Raw genomic sequence first — 21,275 nt, 5'->3', positions numbered from 1 at the left:
TCTCTCTCTCTCTCTCTCTCTCTCTCTCTCTCTCTCTCTCTCTCTCTCGCCTCCCGTCCGCCTGCGCGAGCCTCCTCCTCCTCCTCCCCGGTACCGCCCATGACGTCATGTCGGCTGGCGCTCCAGAGTCTGTAGGTCCCCGTGGGCTTTGCTTATCAACGAGAAAGTGCGACAAATGGCAGCCAGTGGCGTTGACGCCCGACAGCGCAAAACCACAGCACCACCTGCCTGATCTCTTCACTTGTTGAAAAGTTTGTTCCAAATTATTTTTATTTCGATTATTCAAGAAAAACCGACACGCTACACGTTATATCACATAACGTCCCTCAGACGGACACCCGACAAAACCAAACGATCCCAGTGGTCACGTTTATAAACAAACTTTATTATCTTCAAAAATAACTTAGGTTTTCCAAAAATATTATTACATATTGCGTAATAACTTTGCGCGATACGCTAGTTGTGTAGCGACGCAATTTGCTGGCCCCGGTAAAGCACAGACATTGGAAAAGCTCACTGTACTTGCGATCACATATGGCTAGATTACCACAGTCTGTGTCAACAATAAAGAAGAAAATAAGGTTATTTCATATATATACACACACACGTGCACACACACACACCAATCTGAAGATGTCCATTCTCATTGCACTGACAGTAGTACAGTAACATTATAAGATTTTTATTGCCTTAATTGCTTTGCTTTGTGTGCCTCCTTTTATGGATTTAATACATGAAATAAATGTGTATTTCCATGGACAGTGTAAGCTACATTTGAACACATTCTTCACATATCCAGTCAGCGGAGAGAAGACAAATGGAAACAAAAACAAACAAAAAAACAAAAATCCCATGGATTATGAACCCCCTAATAACGCATTAGGAGTTTTGCTTTAATGTTCGGTTGGGCTTTTGTGGCTCTACCTGTGTGCCTTTTAAAGGACTTGTATTATGACAGGTGAACGTCACTTTTCACAACCCAGTGAACCCACGACTCAATCACTTCACAACCCAATGACAAACACTCAGTTGGTAAACTGGCCCTAAGTCCCCGTCTGTAAAAAGCCTAATCCATAGGAAGGATTTGCACAGGCTATGGATGTCACAGCGCAATAGAACATAACAACAACATGTACCCATCCGGCCAAGAGGGGGCGCTCTTCCAGCAGGACCTTGGATGGACAAACAGTGCGATATGAGGTGTCCAGGTTCAGGTTCTCGTTGCATGGGCTCTTACAGGTGTGCGTGCCCTGCAGCCCGAGTGCTTTGGGAGGTTTGGGAGTCACAGGGGTCCCTCTGGCCTCTTCTCCAGACTGTACTCCCGGGTCTTTCCCACCTTCCAGCCCACAAGAGCTAACAGGGCAATGCCCATAATTTTAAAGCACACCTGCAGGCCGAGGTACCTGCAAGCCACAGGCAGAACTGTGATTACCGTTGATGTCATTGCAGTCCGCATTATCATACTAGCGTTAATTATTGCCATTTCATTTGCTATCGTTGTTATTGCAGTTTCTTATCGTTATTTAGACTGGTGTAGGATCTTGTTCAGACTTGTTTATTGTCAACACTACGTTTCAAGTTTCACATTTGCTTCCTTCCATTAACAGTAGCGAGAAATGTTGCTTCATCAATGAACGTTGTGACATTGAATGGCCACAACAATCTTTTCTTGGAGATAAAAGTGGGAAAGTGTGACTCTCAGCTAAAACACCCCCCATATGCATTTAGGTCAAGTGAGAACGTTCGCATACCTGTTTCTAAGGAGGTTGTTGTCATAGTAACCACAGCCTTGCTTCCTCCCACAGACGCTTTTCCACCAAATGCAGGTGGAGTCGATGGTGATTCCGAACAGGGTGGGAGCAGGCAGCCATGCTGGGCACACAGAGGAAAGAGAAGCATTTACGCACCTGGCCAGGATTGGAGTTTTCTTCCTAACATTGTTTGTCTGTTTCTTTGCTCCTTGTTCTGTAGCTTTACATTTCCTGAGGCTGAGCGGTGGGCACACAGATCCCTTTCCCTGCTCAGTCCCATGAACTTCCAACTCCTGGGACTGTGAGTACCAGCAGGAGATGAGGTGTGAAAATCGGAGACCAAGATTTGTGACATGACACTTGATTTGTATATATTGCTTTTGCCTTGATTATGTTTGTAATCTCTTCGTGAATAATGTGTGCAGGTTCATTGCTTTTTCACCTGATTTTAATTCTGGTGACATTGATTATTTAATTGATTTTCATTCTGGTGAAAAAACAAACAAACTCCTAATTGGCATTCCAGCAGAATCAAAATAGGGCTTAACCATGTAATATATTCGCGCACGCACACACACACACACACACACCAAACAGTTCAGCTGCATTCCAGTATCACTGTGATATGAGCATATGAAATGGTATTCTGAGCTCACCGCTAGAGAGGCATTTATACACCGGCCTGACCGTACATGCTCCGAAGCGTCTGAGCTACTAACTCTCCTCTAGGGGTCGCTACAATCCTTAGTAGAACTGGGACAAGTGCGGTTTCTCTTTTCTTCTTATCTAAACACAAAACCGTTTACAGCCTGTGCTCGGCGGTAGGGCCGGTGACCTTGTTTCAGGACTGGGTTTATGAAAGCTGGCTAATGAACGAAAAGTGAGCCATGCTGTATCCACTGAGCGCCGTGCAAAGTCACTCCTATTCAATCCAGCGCCGGTTACATAACGGCAAAAAAACAAACAAACAAAAAAACAAACAAACCCAGACATTTTGTACACCCTCAAATTTGTCAGACGTCTGCATGTGAAAGGGCAGATCAGCGCGTCCGACTAGCCATGAGTGCAACTTTTACTTACCAAGAACTCTCATTAGCAGGAACTGAACTCCTATGGCAAAAGATTTCCCCTCGTGAGGCACAGTTCTGTATCAAATGTCGGTACAAAATGTTTACGTTGGATCACCCATGATAAAAAAAAACAAACACTTTTCAAATCTGACACACATTCTATGCTATTTGTTATGATCTTTATTTCTGTGGCTTATGCTCCGTTAAATGGGCTACAAGCCTGTGTGTGTGTGTGTGTGAGAGAGAGAGAGAAAGAGAGAGAGAGAGAGAGAGAGAGAGAGAGAGAGAGAGAGAGAGAGAGGGGTTCATACCTGAGCACCATCATGTAGATGGGGTTGTGGGTAAGGCTGGCAGTAAAGCCCGCTATAGAGATGAGGAAGATAACAGGCAGGAGGAGGTGGGTGCAGGTGTTGGGACAGGCCCCCGGCCGCGCTGTGCCCGGCCCGCCGCTCACAGCCACACAGCTACAGTTACTGAACGACTGTGTGGACAGACAGAGGGCGCCATTTACTTTCAGGTTAAACAATCCGGAGCCTTAATTTTCTTAAACGCTCATCAAAACCGACGCATTAGGCACCGGGAAACGTGTCTAAGACTCGCTGCTTAAATGCAATTTGAAGTATGAGGCCTTCTTTAAACTTTTCATTGTCCAATCAGATTAAAAGGCACAGGAAGTAAAACATGCCTTTCTGTTGGGCAGTGGTCTGGGAAATTAAGAGGGCTTGCGGGTGACAAAAACAGAAGTTCAAAAACAGATTAAACTGCAGAAGCTAAACGTTACTGCACCCTCCGCCAAGTCAAAAAGCCAGTAAATATCCCTATTAATGTGCCTCCTCACCCTCAGACCGACATTCTTTGCAACTGGGTGCTGAATTTCCTAACAGACAGACAGATAAGAATTGGCAGCCGCGCTTCCAGGAAAAGAACGCTAAGCGTAGGGATGCCACAAGGCTGTGTACTGAGTCCCCTCCTGTATTCCCTCTTCACATACGACAGCAGTATCAATGAGTTTGCCGATGGTACTGCGGTGATTGGACTCGTCACTGGGGGGATGGGACAGCATCCCTCAGGGAGGAGGCAGACCAACGACCTCCCTGAATGCAAAACAAGACCAAGGAGTTGATCCAAGCAGGAATGGGCAGGTGCACACACCACTGTACATAAATGGTACTGGGGTGGAAACCTTCAAACCCCTTGGTGTGAACATCAGTAAGGATCTCACCTGGTCGCACAACACAAAGCACCCGATCAAGACGTCCCAGCAGAGGCTCTGCTTTGTAAGGTGCCTGAGTAAATTTGGCGTGGCAGCCAAAATCCGCAGCAAATTCTACAGAAGTGCTGTTGAAAGTCTTCTCACAAGTGTCATCACAGTCTGGTGTGGGAACTGCACTGCTAAGGACAGGAAGGCACTCCAGCGTGTGATAAAAACTGCACCGCATCTTCATGGAACGGCCTTCCTCACAAGATATCTACCGCACCAGAGTCATCAGGATGGCCCAGAACGTTGTCGGGGACAACAATCACCCCCAAAATGACCTCGTTTCCCTCTTCTGCTGTCAGGCAAGCGCTATACAATTTAGAAAGCCAAGACAACACGACTGGCTTCTACCCACAGGCAGTCAGGCTTGTGAACAACTCTCACACACTGCTTTTCTCCACCACTCTGAACTTTGTTAAGGCTCACACACTACTCATCACTCCCCTACATACATACACACTCTTGTATTTCTAACTTGCCACACACGTCATCATTAGAAGCTGCTACCAAGTACCATTTTGCAGTAACACATTAAAATACTGCTTCTCATGACTGATGTACTTTTTTACACACTATGCACAAGCAAGTTTATAACATTTTTTTGAACGATACGCAAGAGCAACTTTAGAACTATTCAACTATTTAACTTTGTACAGGTGTCATCAATGTTCAGTTGTTTTTTTTTGTTAATTCACTAGTTGTTATCTTCACTGTTAGATGTCTGGGTTTTGTATCATGTAGATCTTTGTATTACATGGTTTTTAGTTTAGCTTAGTTTTTTTTTCCTCACCGGTGTATGAAGGCGATGCAAAGTTAGAACTTCATAGTGCAGTGGAACTGTTTGTTTATGCCGCACATATAACAATAAAACTCTCTTGAACTCTTGAACTCCCCTGAACTAATGGCTTCTGCCTCCAACAGAAGGTTGTTGGAATTCATTCGTGGTGATCGTAGGGGCGTTCTGGGCTGCATGTTTACTCTGCCCTTCATGTTTGTGGCCTCTGGATCCCGGGCATGGGTGAGTCAGCAGCACGATATGAGCACAGCTCTATTAACCATCACTGGGAACCCTACGCATATTTACAGGACATAACACAGTACTCCACCCAAAGTTCCACCCAAAGTCTTTTTCTCCTCTGTACATGGTTGAGCAGAGATCAGCTGGCTATTGTCCAGGCAAAAAAAAAAAGAAAAAACAAACCATGACCTCAGATGTATGTTCCTCAGGGTTTTTACGCGCTTGGCTACTGGGACCTGGTTCTCTCACCTGCACTCGGAAGCGGTTTTTGGGCTCCGTGGTGAAGCCAGTGCAGCCTGCGTGACAGGGGGATATGTACTCGATGTTGTCTGCCCCGCACACTGGGTTGAAGGCACTGTCAGGGCAGGAGCAGTTGGAATTGCAGGTCAGAAGCAGCCTAAGAGAGACACCAACAGACGAACAGGCAAAGTTATAGCCTCTAACAACAGTGGACATGGAGAAGCATTTTGTGAATCGATAATGTTGTGCACAGCTAAGGAGAATATGGGCGAGTCTACTAGGAAGATAAGTCAGGCTTTCAGGTTCAAGGGCATTTGCTTTGTGTGTGTGTGTGTGTGTGTGTGTGTGTGTGTGTGTGTGTGTGTGTCCCAGCCCTGGCAGTCAAACTGCTGTGCAGAGTGCACTAAACCAAAGTGACCTGTGAGTGTTTTTCTTCCCATTTATCACAGTGAGTCAGAGAGCAGGCATACCCTGAGTGTGAAGCTCACAGCATTAGGTATCGTCTCAGAACCAAACCACTTACACGCCGGCTGCACCACACACCACTGCTTCACCCCCCCCCCAGACCCCCGCTGGCTAGCTCTGGTTCCATGTGTTCTGGGCACCGTAATCTGGGTTCACCTGACAGCAGACTGAGCAGAGCCACAGCAGGACAAAGCTTCCAGCACACTGACTGCCTGCTTCTTTGGAACTGCTTAGGACACCCAGCATGGCATGACTTTTTAACAGCTTTAAATCTCTCACTGGGAGTCCCAGCAGTAAATGGAGGTAAACAGAACCAGCAGCCAGCCCACGGTGACACGGGACCCACTGTAGAGAACACTGAGGCTGAACCCGCCAGTACAGCGGGACGCTCGTTACAGCAGAGGCCAGACAAACATCGCAAACCGCCACTTATTGAAAACAGCAAAGTATGAGAAAGTAACAGCATTTAGTGAACTTCTCAAACAGTCTCTCGTGAACCAGTGAGGGATTTTGTTAATAGCAAAGGATCTGAATACACGCTTCCATTACAGAGGCTATAAAAGCAACTGTGCTAACGGGCTCTCGGAGTGTGTTCTCAGTAGCTGCTGAGTCTGTGTTAGCCGTGCGTGCTGCCGACTGTTTAAGAGGCAGGGTGTTTGTAGTTCTTTATGCCTGTAAATAACACCGCGGCCCCTCCGCCTGTGAGCGTTACGAACGATGAACGAGGCTTTGCAGTTGTGCGCGTGCGCCCCCGGGGACGATCCGCGTCGTGTTCCGCACTCTCCACACTGAGAACCTTCCAAACTCCAGAGCTTCGGACATGTGCTAAACGAATGTGGGCACTGCAGGTGAAGCCAGTGTTTCCTGCAGCAGTCCTCGAGCTGCCCCACCCCCATGCCCGACAGGCTGTGAGGCCTACGTAAGTAACGGAAGGCGGAGTCCAGCTCACCCGTTAGCTCCTGGGTAGGGGTAAATGCCGGCGATGCTTTGAGTGCGGCAGCCCATGAAGAAGAGCGGCACGCAGAACAGGGCAGACAGCAGGAGGAGCAGGACGGAGAAGCGCGGGATGGCCCGGAGGGAGAGACCCCAGCGCTTCATAATCACACCCCCCAGAAGTATCCCCACGGCCACCAACGGCAGGTTCACGGCACCTGGAAGAGAGGAGCGCCGTGCCGACAAGATCTCAGTCACCATGAAAACACGAGAGGAGGAACGGCGATGTGCAACGGGTGACGCTTAATGCCCCATCCCGAGACGGGAAGGCTTCCATGCGTTTCCGGAGGGAATGTTTGCGCAAAATACTGCTGGCTGAGGTGATATTTTAATTATTCTGAGCAATGTATGCACTGCTATTCTAGCTACCTGCCTGTTACAAATGCAGTAACCCACCTAAAGCTAGCTTGTAACGTAATTTTTTTATGTAAAGCAACTCCACCAGCTGACAGTCGGCTGTCGGTATCCTGCCACCGGCGGATGGAATGTTAAGATCAAAAGGCTGCCAGGGCAGATGCCCTCGGATTTGTCTGAGGTCTGTCTGAGGACCAGGCCGGGCAGTGTCGTGCCGACGAACCTATGAGCAGGCTGCTGTAGGCGGCCGAGGCACTGTACTGCCGCTCCAGGTACTTGTTGATGAAGGTGGCGATGCCAGCGATGACGGAGGAGAAGCAGCACTGAGTCAAGACGAGCAACAGGAAGAAAGGACTCAGCAACAGCCGCACAAACAGGCGTGGGAACACTAGGCAGGGAACACACAGGCACACGCGCAAGCTCAGGGATCGTGGGTACACACTTACAACTGCACACACACAGGCCTAATGGGGAACTAACATCTATACATAAACAATTATTCATATTTATACACCACACACACACACACACACACACACACACACATGCACCCATACATACATAGCCTGGGCATAACTTTGGACAACCAGCTGTCATTCCCTAATCATGTTTCAAATCTGACCCAGTCTTGCAGATATCTCCTTTGTAACATACAAAGGATTTGGCCCTCTCTTTCACAGGAAGCTACCCAGGTGCTTGTGCAGTAACTCGCTACTTGCTGGTCTTCCTCTAAGAGCCATCAGACCTCTACAACTTGTCAAGAATGCAGCAGCACGACTGGTCTTCAATCTTCCGAAGTTCACACACGTCACTCCACTGCTGCGCTCCCTTCATTGGCTTCCAGTAGCTGCACGCATCAGATTTAAAACCTCGATGCTTGCCTACAAAGCCAAAAATGGACCAGCCCCTTTATACATGAGGTCAACAGACAAAGCTCGATCCGTACCTTGAGTACTTTGAACCTCAAGTACGGCTCGGTTTGAAATACCTTGCTTGAGGTCTCATGGACGACAAGCATCAAGACTATTTTCTGTCCTGGCTCCAAGATGCAGGAATGAACTCCCGCTTGCTGTCTGGACAGCAGAGTCCCTTTCTGTCTTCAAATGCGGACTGAAGACCCATCTGTTTGTGGAATATTTAAATGACCACTGACCCTGCTCCTATGTTAACTAACCAAATTAGTACTTATTGTAGGGTATTGTTTATTACATTGATATTGTTTAACAAACTCTAGCACTTATTGTTTATTGCACTTATCGTTGTCTAAGATAGATCTTATGTATCTTGTACTTCTAGTCATCAGCAGTAATCCCTGTATTTCTATAGTATTCTAGATCATTGGTATCTTGGACTCTAACCTATTGCACTGGCTAGGGTGAATTCTATGAGTAAGTGACAAAGCACTTTTGTAAGTCGCTCTGGATAAGAGCGTCTGCTAAATGCCGTAAAAGTAAATGTAAACGTACATACATACACACATATGCTTACATGTTCACACACACAGACAAACACGAAGAGTTAACTAGAAACCTGGCCCCTGCTACAATAATCCCCCAAAAATGCAGCATGTGTGTTTGCAGGAGCAACGCAGGCCACCTGCGCATGGTGGGGCTAACACTCCCGAACCTACCTGATGTAAACAACGGGCAGTTATGTAAGTGCAGCGGAAACCATCACTGGCTTTGTTTGAACAGTCCTCGTCAGCATTATTTACCCGTGTCGAAGTGTGTTATGGAGCTGCAGTTTAATCACACTGCCTCCGGAGGAGGGAAGCTTACTTCTGAGGAAATCTAGCATGGATGTGTCCAGGTTCCTGTCACCGTCCTTCACAACCTCACGCTCACTTCCCACGGCCTGTAGAATGAGATAGTGTCCTTGTTTAGAAAACGGTCTGTATGTATCAGTCAGAGATTCTGTTTAAAAGAAACATACCACATTCCCATATGACTGTAGGGCCTAATTACTGCTTCTACTGTTTGTTTGTTTTTTCCAACAAGAACTACAACATTCTGGAGGAGTTTCCTGAGAATGCCAAGAGCCTCTTTCATAGCAAAGGCAACAACCAAAGTTTTTTTTTACTTGAATTTAAACCTTCAAATTTCCATACTGTTTCCCAGTCACTTATAAAAGAAACTCCAAATGCCTGAAGTATTTCTCAAACTTCTTTTTAGCTGTGCTCATTTGCGAGGCAACCACAAAACAGCAGGCACGTTAGTGGGTAAGAGCGGGACTCACGTTCTCTACGTGCATGGCCTTTGGGAAGAAGAAATACGGTACAGAGGTGAGGGCCAGCCCCCCCGCACAGATCAGCAACCCCATCCACCACGCGCCAACCCAGCGTGGGTCAGCAGGGGTGAGCTCCAGAGCTCCTCCTGGGGGGGGTGAGATAGAAAATAAGGAGGTACGTTTTTTTAAACAATTTAAATTCTGTTCTTTAGCTAGTCCCACTCTGCCTCTGAAGAAAACACCCGATGGCGGATTCAGACATTCAGACACATGTTTGATATTGAATGGATATCGTTTCCATTTTTACATATCAGTTTACACTCAGTCACCCATATCAACAAATTGAAAACATGTTTTTATAGAGTTTTGAAACCCATAACTCAATAATGCAAACAACAACAAAGGGGTGTGAATACTTTCTGAATCCCCTTTAAGCCATCGCCATGGCAACTATTTTCTCTGCGTTCTGTATGTGTCCTGCACTGACCCATGAGCCACCTGGCCCCACAGTTACGTGAGCATGGAGAAAACATGTGACCAAAGAGACAATCTGGAAAATCATTATGGCGACAGCTGACAGAAGTGCAGAGAGCCTTTGATAAAGATCTGGCACGTGCACACTTCCACACAGAGGACAAGCAGTTGGTTGTAACTGACAGAGTTTCTGTCCACACTGCTGGATTAAAACAGCTTTACATGAAACAGTGACATATGGATATAGATGAGCTGTCTGTTCCTACAGGAAGTAAGCGTTCAGAAACAGGTAAGTAAGCTGCTAGACAGGTGGTGGTTATTCCAGCTATGCTTTCCCCAACACACTAGAGGGAACCAAAAGGTCCAGCAGCTTTGTTTGTAGAAATAACTTTCTCAGCTTGATTGGCGTTCACAGTTCAGAGGGTGCAGGCCTACTTATTGCCTGTGACAGCAGTGGTTTTAACTGGTTAATTATCTGCAAATTAAGTCACTGAATAAGGCTGTATGCAGTCGTTTCATGCTTGTCAGAAGATTTGCATTAATAAATACAGATTTTAGTGGCATGAATCTACAATTACAGCAATTTGGGCTGGATGTTCACAGGTAAACTTCCAAGCAACTTTAGCTGGTTAACATGAAACGACCCATTCCACTTGACTGACATCATGTTATCAGTATTTCACATGAAATTTCCTTGACCCTCATCCAGAGTGGCTATTTGAATACCCCTGGTTTAGAATTGCATAAAGCAGCTCAACCATGAAGTTGCACTGAACTTGTTTGAACAACCTCGCAACCCCACATCCATTTCTCTAATCTATGACTGTTCTGCTGTGTAAATCCAATCAGCAGAGGAGTTCGTTTCTATGGTAACAGTCAAGGATTGCATAAATCTTGCGATATTTGACACGGCGTTGTTATGTTCTAGCCGTGGCCCTTGAGGAGAATGCCGGCGGTTCCCTGGTCAGTGGCCCTGGCTGAGAACACGAGTACAGCAGAACTGAAGCACGACTCCAGATGGGTGCTGAGTGCTTAACCCTTAACCCGATGGTGGGATTGCTGAAGAAAGGACAGCCCTGTACCCGTGTCAGCCCGGTTCACATCCACGTAGATGCGCAGCACTCCCGAGCCCAGCAGGTAGCCGAAGGCAGGCCCGAACACAGACACGGCGAAGAGGATTGCTGGAGCAGAGAAACGCAAGCCTGGATGAGAAACACGTCACAGACGCTCGCCGGCAAACGCTCTTTCCGCCTAAAAACCTGGCCTGGACTTCCCAAAAGCGTCGCAACACAAAGATCACCTTCAAGCGGTCAAGCGAGCATTACAACGTACACTCTCTCTCCCCCCATCGAAGGTGATCCTAACGCTACGGCGCATTTAGGGAGACCCGCCGCTGAACGGTAAGCCAGTCACCGATGTAGAGAGAGGAGTTGCTGGCTCCAGCGAAGTCATCCACGTAGGAGATGCCGAAGGGCTGGATGGGGACGGAGCCGACCCCAAACAGCAGCTGTGCTGAGGTCATCAGCAACCAGAGCTTGGTGTTATCCATGCCTTGTTCCTGCGGCCGACATGCCTCGGCCACGGACATGTTCGGAGACTGAGTGAGGCTGTGACACATGTCCTCTCTGCCCACTGCCAAACACACACACACATTCATTCGATTATCCACTACAATACACGTTCTAAGTTTGAATCCACTATAAAATGCTTTTTGAATAAAATACCATTTTTATAGTATTTTGGATTATGTTAGTACTGTATTTCTACAATAAGACCCTGTGAATGCCTGACCAAATGATAAGGTTAATGGCTAAAGCGAGTGGTTTGACATTTCATCTGACCTCTGGCCATAACTGGAACGCCCTGGCTGCTCGCGCCAGATACCAGCCTGTGCCACTGGGAGCAGGCTGAGAGAGGCCAGGCCATATGAGATGGACAAACCTTTAATCTGCCGTGCTGTCCTGCACACCAAGATTACTGACCCACAGCAGATGTTTGTGTGAACACAGCAGCCACGGGCTCTAGCAGCCTTCCAATACGAATACACTTTATGCCTCCAAATCTATTTCATGCTACATCTGCACCTACTGGCTGGCTCAGCCATGTCCCTTCCTCTCCTCTATCATTCCATCCAAGCACTTTTTGTCAGCCTCTTCTCTGTTCTTCGCATTTCCTTCTGTTCAACCTCTGTACTCATTTGTTCTTTCCACTCATCCCAGGCCTCCTAAATCTTAAATCTCCCAAGTCTGCTGGGATAATGTCTCATCTCTCCTGAGCCACCAGACGAAAAGGGACACAGAATTCACCACGGGGCAGAGGCCCTGAAGCAACCCCCTGCTGCTATTGTACAGTACAAAACAGACCCTTGTCCTGTTTACCATGATTTTATCATTAGCTAATGTTATTTTAAACCCCCACCCTTGTTTTGTCTAATGTGTATAAAGAATTAAACAGATTACTCTGAGCCTTTTCAAATGAAATTCTCTTTTTTTTTTCATGAAATTGAGGCCTGTTCTGTGCACAACAAGGATTTAAAGCATTTGCATGTGTGTATAATGTGTATGTATGCGTGCACACACATGCGCACACACGCAAATGCCGTCCATGGCCACTTGAGTTCAGGATACAGCAAGCCCGTGTCAGCAGTGCAGAGCAAGACAAGATCGTCACCTTTCAGGACCGAGTCGTAGGTGTAGTGCTGGTAGAGGAAGTGAGGAAGGGCCAGGAGCATCGCGCTGACGGCCATCAGAAGACCGCCCAGCCCGATGTAGCGAGGTCGGTGCACGCGACCGCCCAGGTAGCTGACGAACACGATCAGCATCGTGTTCCCCACCTGCACACCGTACACAAGCACAGCATTCTCAGCCATCTCCTCAACGAAGAACCTGGAAAAGCCAGCTTGTACTACAGCAGCAAAAGTGGACATTTACACAGCAGCGAAAACAGCCCCCTGTATGGCTACTTGGTCACCATGGTGATGGCAGTTCTCAGTACATGATTCTTTAAATGCTATTTGTTATGACATCGCCCATCAGTTCCTGTTGCATGCAGCCCGTGTCGCGATACCAGTATGATGTTTTGTAATAATGTTCGTCTCATAAGCCGCAGAGTGAAAAGAGACCGTCATGCTTCCACTCTAAAACCACAAGTACCCTCGGTAAACTGAAACCAAAACCACTTCATCCAGCCAGCTGAGGAAATGAGCGTTGACTCCGAAACTTCTCCATATTTGGCCCGGAGGACGCCTCTCGAGCGTACAGCCCTAAACCTACGGGATCAATAGGGTGGCGGGGTGCGGATCAGACGGGATTATGCGTTGTGCGCGGCGGGCGGCAGGCGGCTCAGCACCTCGTGCAGGGAGGAGATGGTCCCTGAAGACAGGCTGTCCAGGCCGAAGCGTCGCTCGATGGTGGTGATGGCGCTTTTGAAGTAGGAGCTGTACAGTAGCTGGGTGAGCTGGAGGAGACCATGACAGAGCAAGAAGACCTGGGGAGGGGACAGAGCACGACAGCATGGACACCCGGGTTCAGTCATGTATGAATGGACACGCCCATGATTCAGCTTTTTCATATTGCTATTGTACTGGTGCTACTGAAGGCCTTCATTAGTTCTTAGACCAGGGCTGAAACCAAACCCTGCAGGGCAGTGGATCCCCAAGACTGGATTTGGGCACAATCGTGCTAAATTGTGTAATATTATATAATAGAAATGTGTAACAGCATATCAAGTCAAATCAACCTGCACTATTAATATATGTGGTCAGATAAGCAATTCATCATAAATAATGCAGTATTGTTTATTGGCAGAACATAAATTGGGAAGTTTGAGGTTGGGGGTTGTTTTCGTAGTGCAGATACACACTGTTCTGAGATTACAAAATGCGTGACTTAACATTGCAAGTAAAGCCTTTGAAATACCAAGAACATTCAACCATACGTGACCCCACAATCATAAAGAGAGCGGGAATAGGCAGAGGGTCACGTCAGAACAACTTCCTCTGTGACTTCTACATCACTGGATGCAGACCGCACTAACATTCCGGGAAATGTAATTACTCTCCTGACTTCTACATCCATTTGGTGGCTAACGTCAATTTTTGGAATGTTCACTCTATGTGATTGAATTGAGATGGTCAATAAAATGGAACTTGACCTATTAGATTTGGCTTTGTTCAGAGGCTAATTGCACAGCTGACTCCAATCCTGGAAATTTCTTTTGATTTTATGAGCTGCTGGAGTACGACATATTGATAAGACAAAGGAACCTCACTAAAGGTGTGGAGAGTGGAGTGAATTTGTCCTCAAATGAAAAACCTCCAAACCCCACATACACATTTTATTTAATAAAACACGAGTTAATGTACAGTGTTAGACTTGTGCACAGTGCACAGTGTTAGACCTGTGCTCTATACACAGTGTTAAATCTGTGCTCAGTACATAATGTCAGCCCTGTGTACATTACACAGTGTTAGACCTGTGCTCAGTACACAGTGTTAAACCTGTGCTCAGTACACAGTGTTAGACCTGTGCTCAGTACACAGTGTTAGACCTGTGCTCAGTACACAGTGTTAGATCTGTGCTCAGTACACAGTGTTAAACCTGTGCTCAAATGTCAGCAGTATGAAACTACAGAGAGAGCTCAGTGATCGTTTTGTTTGGTTTGACAGTTACTGGCGTTTGTTCACTTCTCTGCTTCTCCCTCTGGATTCCATACACCAGAGATACCACGGGGATCAAAGCTAATAACTTGGACCAGTTCCTAGAACTATAAAGGTGGGTGGGGGGGGGGGGTATTTTTCTATGAATCTTCTGTTTCCAGGACATAAGATGTAAGAATTAAGAAAATATTTTAGAGGACATGGAAGAATGAGGCAATCTAAAGGTACAAGTAGATATTTGTTCTGCAGCTTCTACCAAAACACAGTATGCCAACCATCGGCTCCTGGAACAGAGAAGGCCTCGTTAAATGTGGGCGTCATGGTCTGTTGCGCACAATGGCCACTTTTATACAGCAGCTAAACGTCTGGCCTTGTTTCGCAGCAAGTGCTCGTTAACTACGTTCTGATTGATGCGCCACGCTCGGCCTTTGCTGGCAGTTTGAATGGCAACTCTGCCGCTCAGCAACAGCCGAGCGCTCGGTTTGGTTTGGTTGGCATGTACTGCTGCACGCACAGAGCAGGACCCGGAGATGCCATCATACCTTACACTCCAAGCAGCCTTCTTAACGCAGTTATATTCTCAACATTGCAATAAATTAAGTATCTGGAAGCAAGATCTTTTGCAAGCTGTGGCGGGCAGGCCCATCAGTGTGCAATTGTCTTAGTGGGAAGCTTTCTAGCAGATAGAGGTTGATTTATTGCTCATTGTGTCATTAGTGACAAAATCGCGGCTGCCCCGAAGGGACGGACAAACCACAGGGATTATATTCTTTTGTAATGAAGTGATTGTGCAAATAACTTGCAGAGCCTTGGAAGAGAACTGGAAACGCGCGGTGCTGAGCGGGTCGTTTTCAGATGCCTGTATTCCCTCCATCTTCTTGACCCGGGCGACCCCTCCGAGCCAGTCTGAGAAGGCCTTGGGATATGTGAGCGAGAGAGAGCTTTGAGGGTACTTTGCTTCACAAAAATGCATCTCATCTTCTGCACCCTCCTAACGGCTATTGTTTTGCATTTAGAGCCCCACTGAGCAGGAAGAATGAGGGGAGGAGCTCTCTAGGAAACGTTCAGAAACGCCTCTGCTCTGCTAACACATTCTAAGGATAGGGAGTCTAGAAAAGAGACATTTAGAATTTCATGAAAAAGTCAACTAAAGACATTTACTGCCTTTCTTAATAATGTTTTATTAATATTTAATATCTTAATAGTGTTAATAATAGTTTTTGTTTGTTTGGGTTTTTTTGCATTTGGCTTGCTCCAGAAAGAGTTCAAACAAACCAACTGCAGTCATTCCTACACTGGTGCTTTAAAGTTTGTCAACCGTATATTTCTGCATTTAAATAAGACCTACATCATCAGATTTTCACAAGTCTTAAAAGTAGATCAAGAGAACCAAATGAAACCAAATGAAAATATTATAGTTGGTCATATATCTATTGAGGAAAATGCGCCAATCACATATCTGTGAGTGGCAAAAGTATTTGAACCTCTACGGTGAAATTAGAGGCAAACATTTTGAACCTGTGGAATGACATTCAAGTGTGAATGGATGCCCTGTTTGATTTAAAGAACAGAGATACAAGTCTGAGCTTCTACGCAACTAAAGGTCTCTCTCACATTGGCTAATGTTCATATTCATGAATGCACCATCTGAACATGGAACAACAATGGTGTGAATGGCAGGGTTGCAACGAGAATGCTATTGCTCTCCAACACGAACGTGGTTGCCCGTCTCCAGACCAAGTGGTAAAAAAAAAAACTTCTGTGGCCAAAATAAGACCAAACTAGGACGTTTTGGTTTACATGAGAGATGTTATGATTGGAGACAGGAAGACAGTGCATTCCAACATGAGGAGCTTATCTGTGAGACATGGTGGTGGTAGTATCAAGGTTTGGGCCTGTTTTGCTGCGTCCGGGCCAGGATGGCTTAGCATCATTGATGGAAAAATGAATTCTGAATTATACCAGCGAATTCTGATGGGAAATGTAAGGACATCTGTCCGTGAACCGAGTCTCAAGAGAACGTGGGTCAGGCATCAAGACAGCCTTAAGCATGCAGGTCCTTCCACCAAAGAACGGTCAAAGAAGAATAAAGTTAATATTTTGGCCTGGCCAAATCCTGAACTTAAATCCAAAACAAACGTGACAGGACACAAAACGAGCGGCTCATGTGTGGAAACCCACCACCATCTCAGAGTTGCAGCCGTATGGAGGAACGGGCCAAAACACGCCTAAGCCAGCGTGCAGGAAACTGGAAACTGTGCAGTTACTGAGGCACCAGAGGATCCCAGCAGATACTGAAACATATATTCATATACTTTTGCCATTCACAGATATGTAATATGGGAAAATGTTACTCAATAAATAATATAATAAAAATATCTTAATTTTTCTAATTTCTTTAATTCTCTTTATCTACTTTATAGAGTGGTGAAAATCTGATGATTTTCAAACTTATGCAGGAATATAGAAAATTCTAAAGGATTCACAAATCTTTTATTTCACTTTCAAGCACCGCTGCATGTGCAACAACGAGAGCAAACCATTGCCCGACCCACTTCCTTCACGAAGCCGGACTGATGCGGGATGAACAGACTATTATCCTGCCAGGAAAGCAAATAAGTTCATAGCGCACAAACGCCTCGACTTATCAGAGGACCTGCTGGTGCACACGTCACGCGGTTGGAGCTGGCAGGCTCAATAAAATAGAAAAATGTAAAAACTCTGTGAAGCAAGTAAAAAAAAAAGAACTCGGTGGACGATAAAACATTTACTCCGAAGCCGAGGAAATAAGTCCTAGGCTGTATTTGCATATGGATGGCAAAGCTTCCCAAGAAAGACCAGTTCTTTGTTAGTAGGTGTGGTCTTGGCGCCGACCTATAACCCAAATATGTGACACACCTTTTCTGTAGTTAAAGAGTGTATTTTTTTTAAGAATGTCAGACTGCAGAAGTACCAAAGAATTTGATGTTGAAATCTCACCGCACGTTCAGCACAGCTACAGCTAAACACGTGTGTTCTTATGATCGTGTGCACGCAGTCGTGTGTAATCATCTTCTCATTGAACCCACAAAATAAATAAATAAATACATTTCTATTAGTGAGTTTAGCATAGTCTAAAAATAAAGTAGCATGTGATGCACTGTGTTTCATGTGTATGGAACTGGATGAGCACACTGCATTATTTCCAGTTTTGCTTTTCTGAAACCAGTTTTAATCTAGAAGAACTTGCTATCGCAACATCCCTCCCCTTGCATGTCATGCCGCCATTAATGTATGTCTGCCAAATTACTAAGTGCCATTACAGCATGTGTGTACCAGTAGCCAAACAAGGTGGGCGGTGCTCTTTCCCAGTTTATATCGAGGGTAGCACACTGAACAGTGTGTTCTTTGTCAACTTCTAACATGTTACTCCACTCCTGACTCACCTTCCCTGATCAGACATATGCTAACTACCTGTCATAGTCACACACGCAGGCGTCAGTGGTTGACTCACTCTCGCCCAGCATGTCAATACAATCACAACAGCACACTTTTGTTTGTGTGTGTGTGTGTGTGTGTGTGTGTGTGTGTGTGTGTGTGTGTTTGCGTGTGCGTGTGTTAAAGATAGGATGCAGTGCGTACCTCCCATATAAAGCACTGATTTCATACTGAACATTCCTTTAGTCAGGAGAACTGCAGCAAAACCACATTTGATGGATTTCTTCCAAAGAAACAACAAAGCACTGTTGGAAGCTGCTCTGGACAAGAGCGTCTGTTGAATGCTGTAAACGCAAATGTAAATATGAGCTCAGTGCAGAAATGGACCCTCGCCTGTGTCTCTGTGTTAGAGTGGGTGAGGCTTCCCATGTCGTGATGTGTAGTGACCCAAGAGTCAATGCAGAACCCCCGAAGCCAAAATAAGGTAGAAAATAAACTGACCCTCAGAAAACTTAAGACAACCTTGACTCTAAGGGGCATGGACGCCGTTGTATACCCGAGGAACATATTTGCACATGCATAAACACGGTAGCACGCTTTCATGTGATGTTACGTGTTCCTGTATGGACCACTGCAACACATTCCAGACATCCTCAGTATAAACAGTGCAACAACATTCTAACTGCAAATCTTTCATGATAACATTATTATGAATTGAACTTAAGTGAACTCCCATTCAGTTCCACACAGAGTCTTGGCAAGGGATTGGAGTTTAGTGTTAATTAATCATTGTAAAACAGAATAGCACACGAGTGGTGCCTGGTACAGACCACTTCTGTCCTACAATGAATTAGTTAATTAATCATGGTTAAATGCATGAGATGTCAGCCAAGTCAAAGTAGTTTAATTATCATTCACATGCATTTACCTGACACAAAACACATATAGGTGTTGCGAGAGCGAGAGCGAGACAGAAACAGAAACATCACAGAAGTTTGGGTGAGTGTGCAGGATGGCCAAAACATTTTTGTCAAAGTATAACATTCCATGAATATTTGGTTCGGGACTAAAATGTGACGCAGAATATTCAAAATATGAGACTAGTAAATTAACGTTTTATGATGGGTTTAAGGGTGGGCTTCGAGGCTGACGCGTTTAAAAAATACGTCATTTTAAAACAAACAGCTAACCAATCAAACATTATTCTCCAAAAATCTGAAGATCTGGAATAAACCTAGCCATGCATGTTACATCACAAGGGTTCAATGAAGGACCAGCAGTGTACAGCGTGGTTTCTAGAAGGCTACAGTTGGCACCAAACGGTCTGTGCAATATGCGACTGAAGAGATCATAGAGTGGATGCGAAGCGGTTGCAGAAGCGTCTTTTATTACGACCGAAGAGCCAGTCGGAGCCCTTCTCTGACACTTTTACAGTAGTTAATCGATTACACGCTAATTAACAGGTGATACATTTAGCATCAGGCCTGGGGAGCAGGTTCACTAATCTAAAAGATAAAGTTTGGATTGCAGGCTTTTTTTTGCTCTCAGAACTGTAATCACGTTAATAATTGTGTATAATAAACTAAGGAATAGCAGCAGCGATCGTAGCAGTACTAACAACAGTTTACCTTAATGTTGCAAAATACAGACAACTTCGGTTTCCTAATGTCTTTGGCGTATATCTCCATGTTGCCTTCGCACAGATTCTGTAGTTTAGCAAGTGGGTGACTGCGCTCTTTCCAGCAGGGATGTTTTCCACTCCAGTCCTTCTCCATGGGCTTTTATGGCTCGTGGTGATGTAACAGGACTCTGCCCACATCCACGCGCAATTGTTTTGAACACCATATTTGGAGGACGTGACACGTTGGGGGTTTTTTTTTTTTCCTGTTTGAAGACTTGTTTCTTGAATAGATTTCATGGCAGCGCTTCTCGGTACTGTATTTCCGAAGATTCCGCCGTGTCCAGCTTTGGCTCCACCACGACACTGCGTAATACGGTGCGCTCCGCTCTGGCAACTGTAACTGTGAAATATGCGCTTTTAAATGAACTCGGAGAGTCCACGACAGTCATACGGACGTTGTCAAAATTACCTGGTTGTCTTTGTCTACTTCAATAGACTCCTGTGTACATCATATGTAGAAAAATCTTTACAAACCTTGTACAATGTCAGGGCGCATCAGACTAACGTGTTACACCCAAGGGTGATTAAGGCTTCACTTATTGTTTAGAGTGTCACTGCACTCCCTTAATAACATACAGTTGCTCGGTTGTTGTTTTACATGGAACTAATCATTTTAAACCGTCATTTAACTGTGAGTTATAATTAAATTCAGTTGTCAAATTACAAGGACGGTCTTGGCTCATGTGGGCACCAGATGTGGCGAAGTCCATCACTTGCCGAGTTAATACCACCTTAGAAAATTACTGCAGAAAACATATCTGGACTGAAAAGCAAAATAAAAAACCTGGCTAGGAAGAATTCCTGATTCGGGATCAAAACCTAATCAAAACGGTCTGACCTGCTACTAAGGCGAAACTGAACGCAGTTCACGTTTATCAGATGGAATTAGTTTTAGCATGCCAGAATGATTAAATGATACAAGCACACACAACATTTAACCAATTAAACGATAAAAGGACAGGAGGCATTTCAACGCTAGTGTACATATTGTAATCTTTACGACCCAATAAAATCCCCCATGCGGTTCTTCGTTTCCTTGTATTTTAATGTTCCTGTCTGCCAATCAGTCTTTCATGGCTTGGCAAACTGCAGTAGGGAATGAGTGGCTGAAAGACACTTGACTAATAATCCAGTGTGCTTCTCCGTTCTCGCAGAAACGCGTTTGTGCCATACTGCTGTTTGCCTTTGGTTTATCGTTCAGCCAAGCGGAGTCCAAATCTGAAGAGGCCTGTGGCTACAGCAGTACCCATCAGTCTATATTACAGCACATGTTAAGGCATCCGATACACGTATTGTGCTTTTTCTTTCTGCACATTCCACGGGATGCCACTTAATGAATTTCAGAAGGCATCGTTTTAAAGGAGAATATGGAAAAATGCCCAGAAAAAAAACTTTTCAAATGTAATGGCAGACGTTAAGGGCAACGCAGAGGACAGTGATATAGACGTAAGGCTACTAAAAAACAAACAAACATGAAACGGTTTGCTAGAGTGTTAACGCCAAGTGCTGACAGTCCTACACACAGATCACATAAGGGAAAATGCACTGTAACTTAAGTTCAGTAACATCTTTATATCAATTACTGAATGTGTTCTTAACAGTGTTATTTTTGAGAACTGAAATTAACAGGTGTGTTTGTCAATACAAAATTAATATCCACTACAAGCATTA

At 45.4% G+C, this 21,275-nt stretch overlaps 1 protein-coding gene and 1 long non-coding RNA gene across 6 annotated transcripts; one reads left to right on the top strand and one right to left on the bottom strand.

Annotated features, from left to right (window-relative positions):
• Positions 1-364: 364 nt before the first annotated feature.
• Positions 365-19,964, bottom strand: slco2a1 (solute carrier organic anion transporter family, member 2A1). 5 transcript variants are annotated; one of them, XM_027007747.3, is made up of 14 exons: positions 19,552-19,937; positions 13,198-13,335; positions 12,520-12,682; positions 11,263-11,481; positions 10,932-11,030; positions 9,385-9,521; positions 8,928-9,003; positions 7,373-7,537; positions 6,752-6,953; positions 5,347-5,494; positions 3,133-3,302; positions 2,832-2,896; positions 1,752-1,872; positions 365-1,403 (listed from the first exon to the last, which is right to left on the bottom strand). In XM_027007747.3, the coding sequence occupies exons 1-14, from the start codon at positions 19,696-19,698 to the stop codon at positions 1,283-1,285; spliced, it is 1,971 nt and encodes a 656-aa protein (XP_026863548.3). In that variant the 5' UTR covers positions 19,699-19,937; the 3' UTR covers positions 365-1,282. The 5 variants fall into 5 exon arrangements, with proteins under 5 accessions (XP_026863548.3, XP_081573213.1, XP_081573215.1 ...); XM_081717087.1 differs by lacking the exon at positions 6,752-6,953 and having other exon boundaries at positions 8,864-9,003; positions 19,552-19,964; XM_081717089.1 differs by lacking the exon at positions 6,752-6,953 and having other exon boundaries at positions 7,373-7,472; positions 19,552-19,959.
• LOC145658686 (uncharacterized) lies at positions 9,016-10,937 on the top strand. Its single transcript, XR_014124411.1, has 3 exons — positions 9,016-9,204; positions 9,321-9,550; positions 10,778-10,937. It is a non-coding gene; the product is annotated as an uncharacterized LOC145658686 (long non-coding RNA).
• Positions 19,965-21,275: the final 1,311 nt, after the last annotated feature.

This window comes from Electrophorus electricus, chromosome 7 (genome assembly GCF_041902795.1).
Source record: "Electrophorus electricus isolate QZ-2024a chromosome 7, ASM4190279v1, whole genome shotgun sequence".
In the NCBI taxonomy this organism is placed as follows: Eukaryota; Metazoa; Chordata; class Actinopteri; order Gymnotiformes; family Gymnotidae; genus Electrophorus; species Electrophorus electricus.
The sequence above is the reverse complement of the archived record's forward strand: the minus strand, read 5'-3'. Positions and strand labels throughout refer to the sequence as shown.

What these genes read in the sequence shown, in the direction of transcription:
- slco2a1 (XM_027007747.3), bottom strand. Translation starts at nt 19,698, where the DNA reads ATGGAGAAGGACTGGAGTGGAAAACATCCCTGCTGGAAAGAGCGCAGT. An exon ending in ATCTACATGATGGTGCTCAG is followed by an intron (nt 2,897 to 3,132) that starts GTATGAACCCCT and finishes CATTTGATACAG; the next exon opens with AACTGTGCCTCACGAGGGGA. An exon ending in AACAACCTCCTTAGAAACAG is followed by an intron (nt 1,404 to 1,751) that starts GTATGCGAACGT and finishes TGTGGCTTGCAG; the next exon opens with GTACCTCGGCCTGCAGGTGT.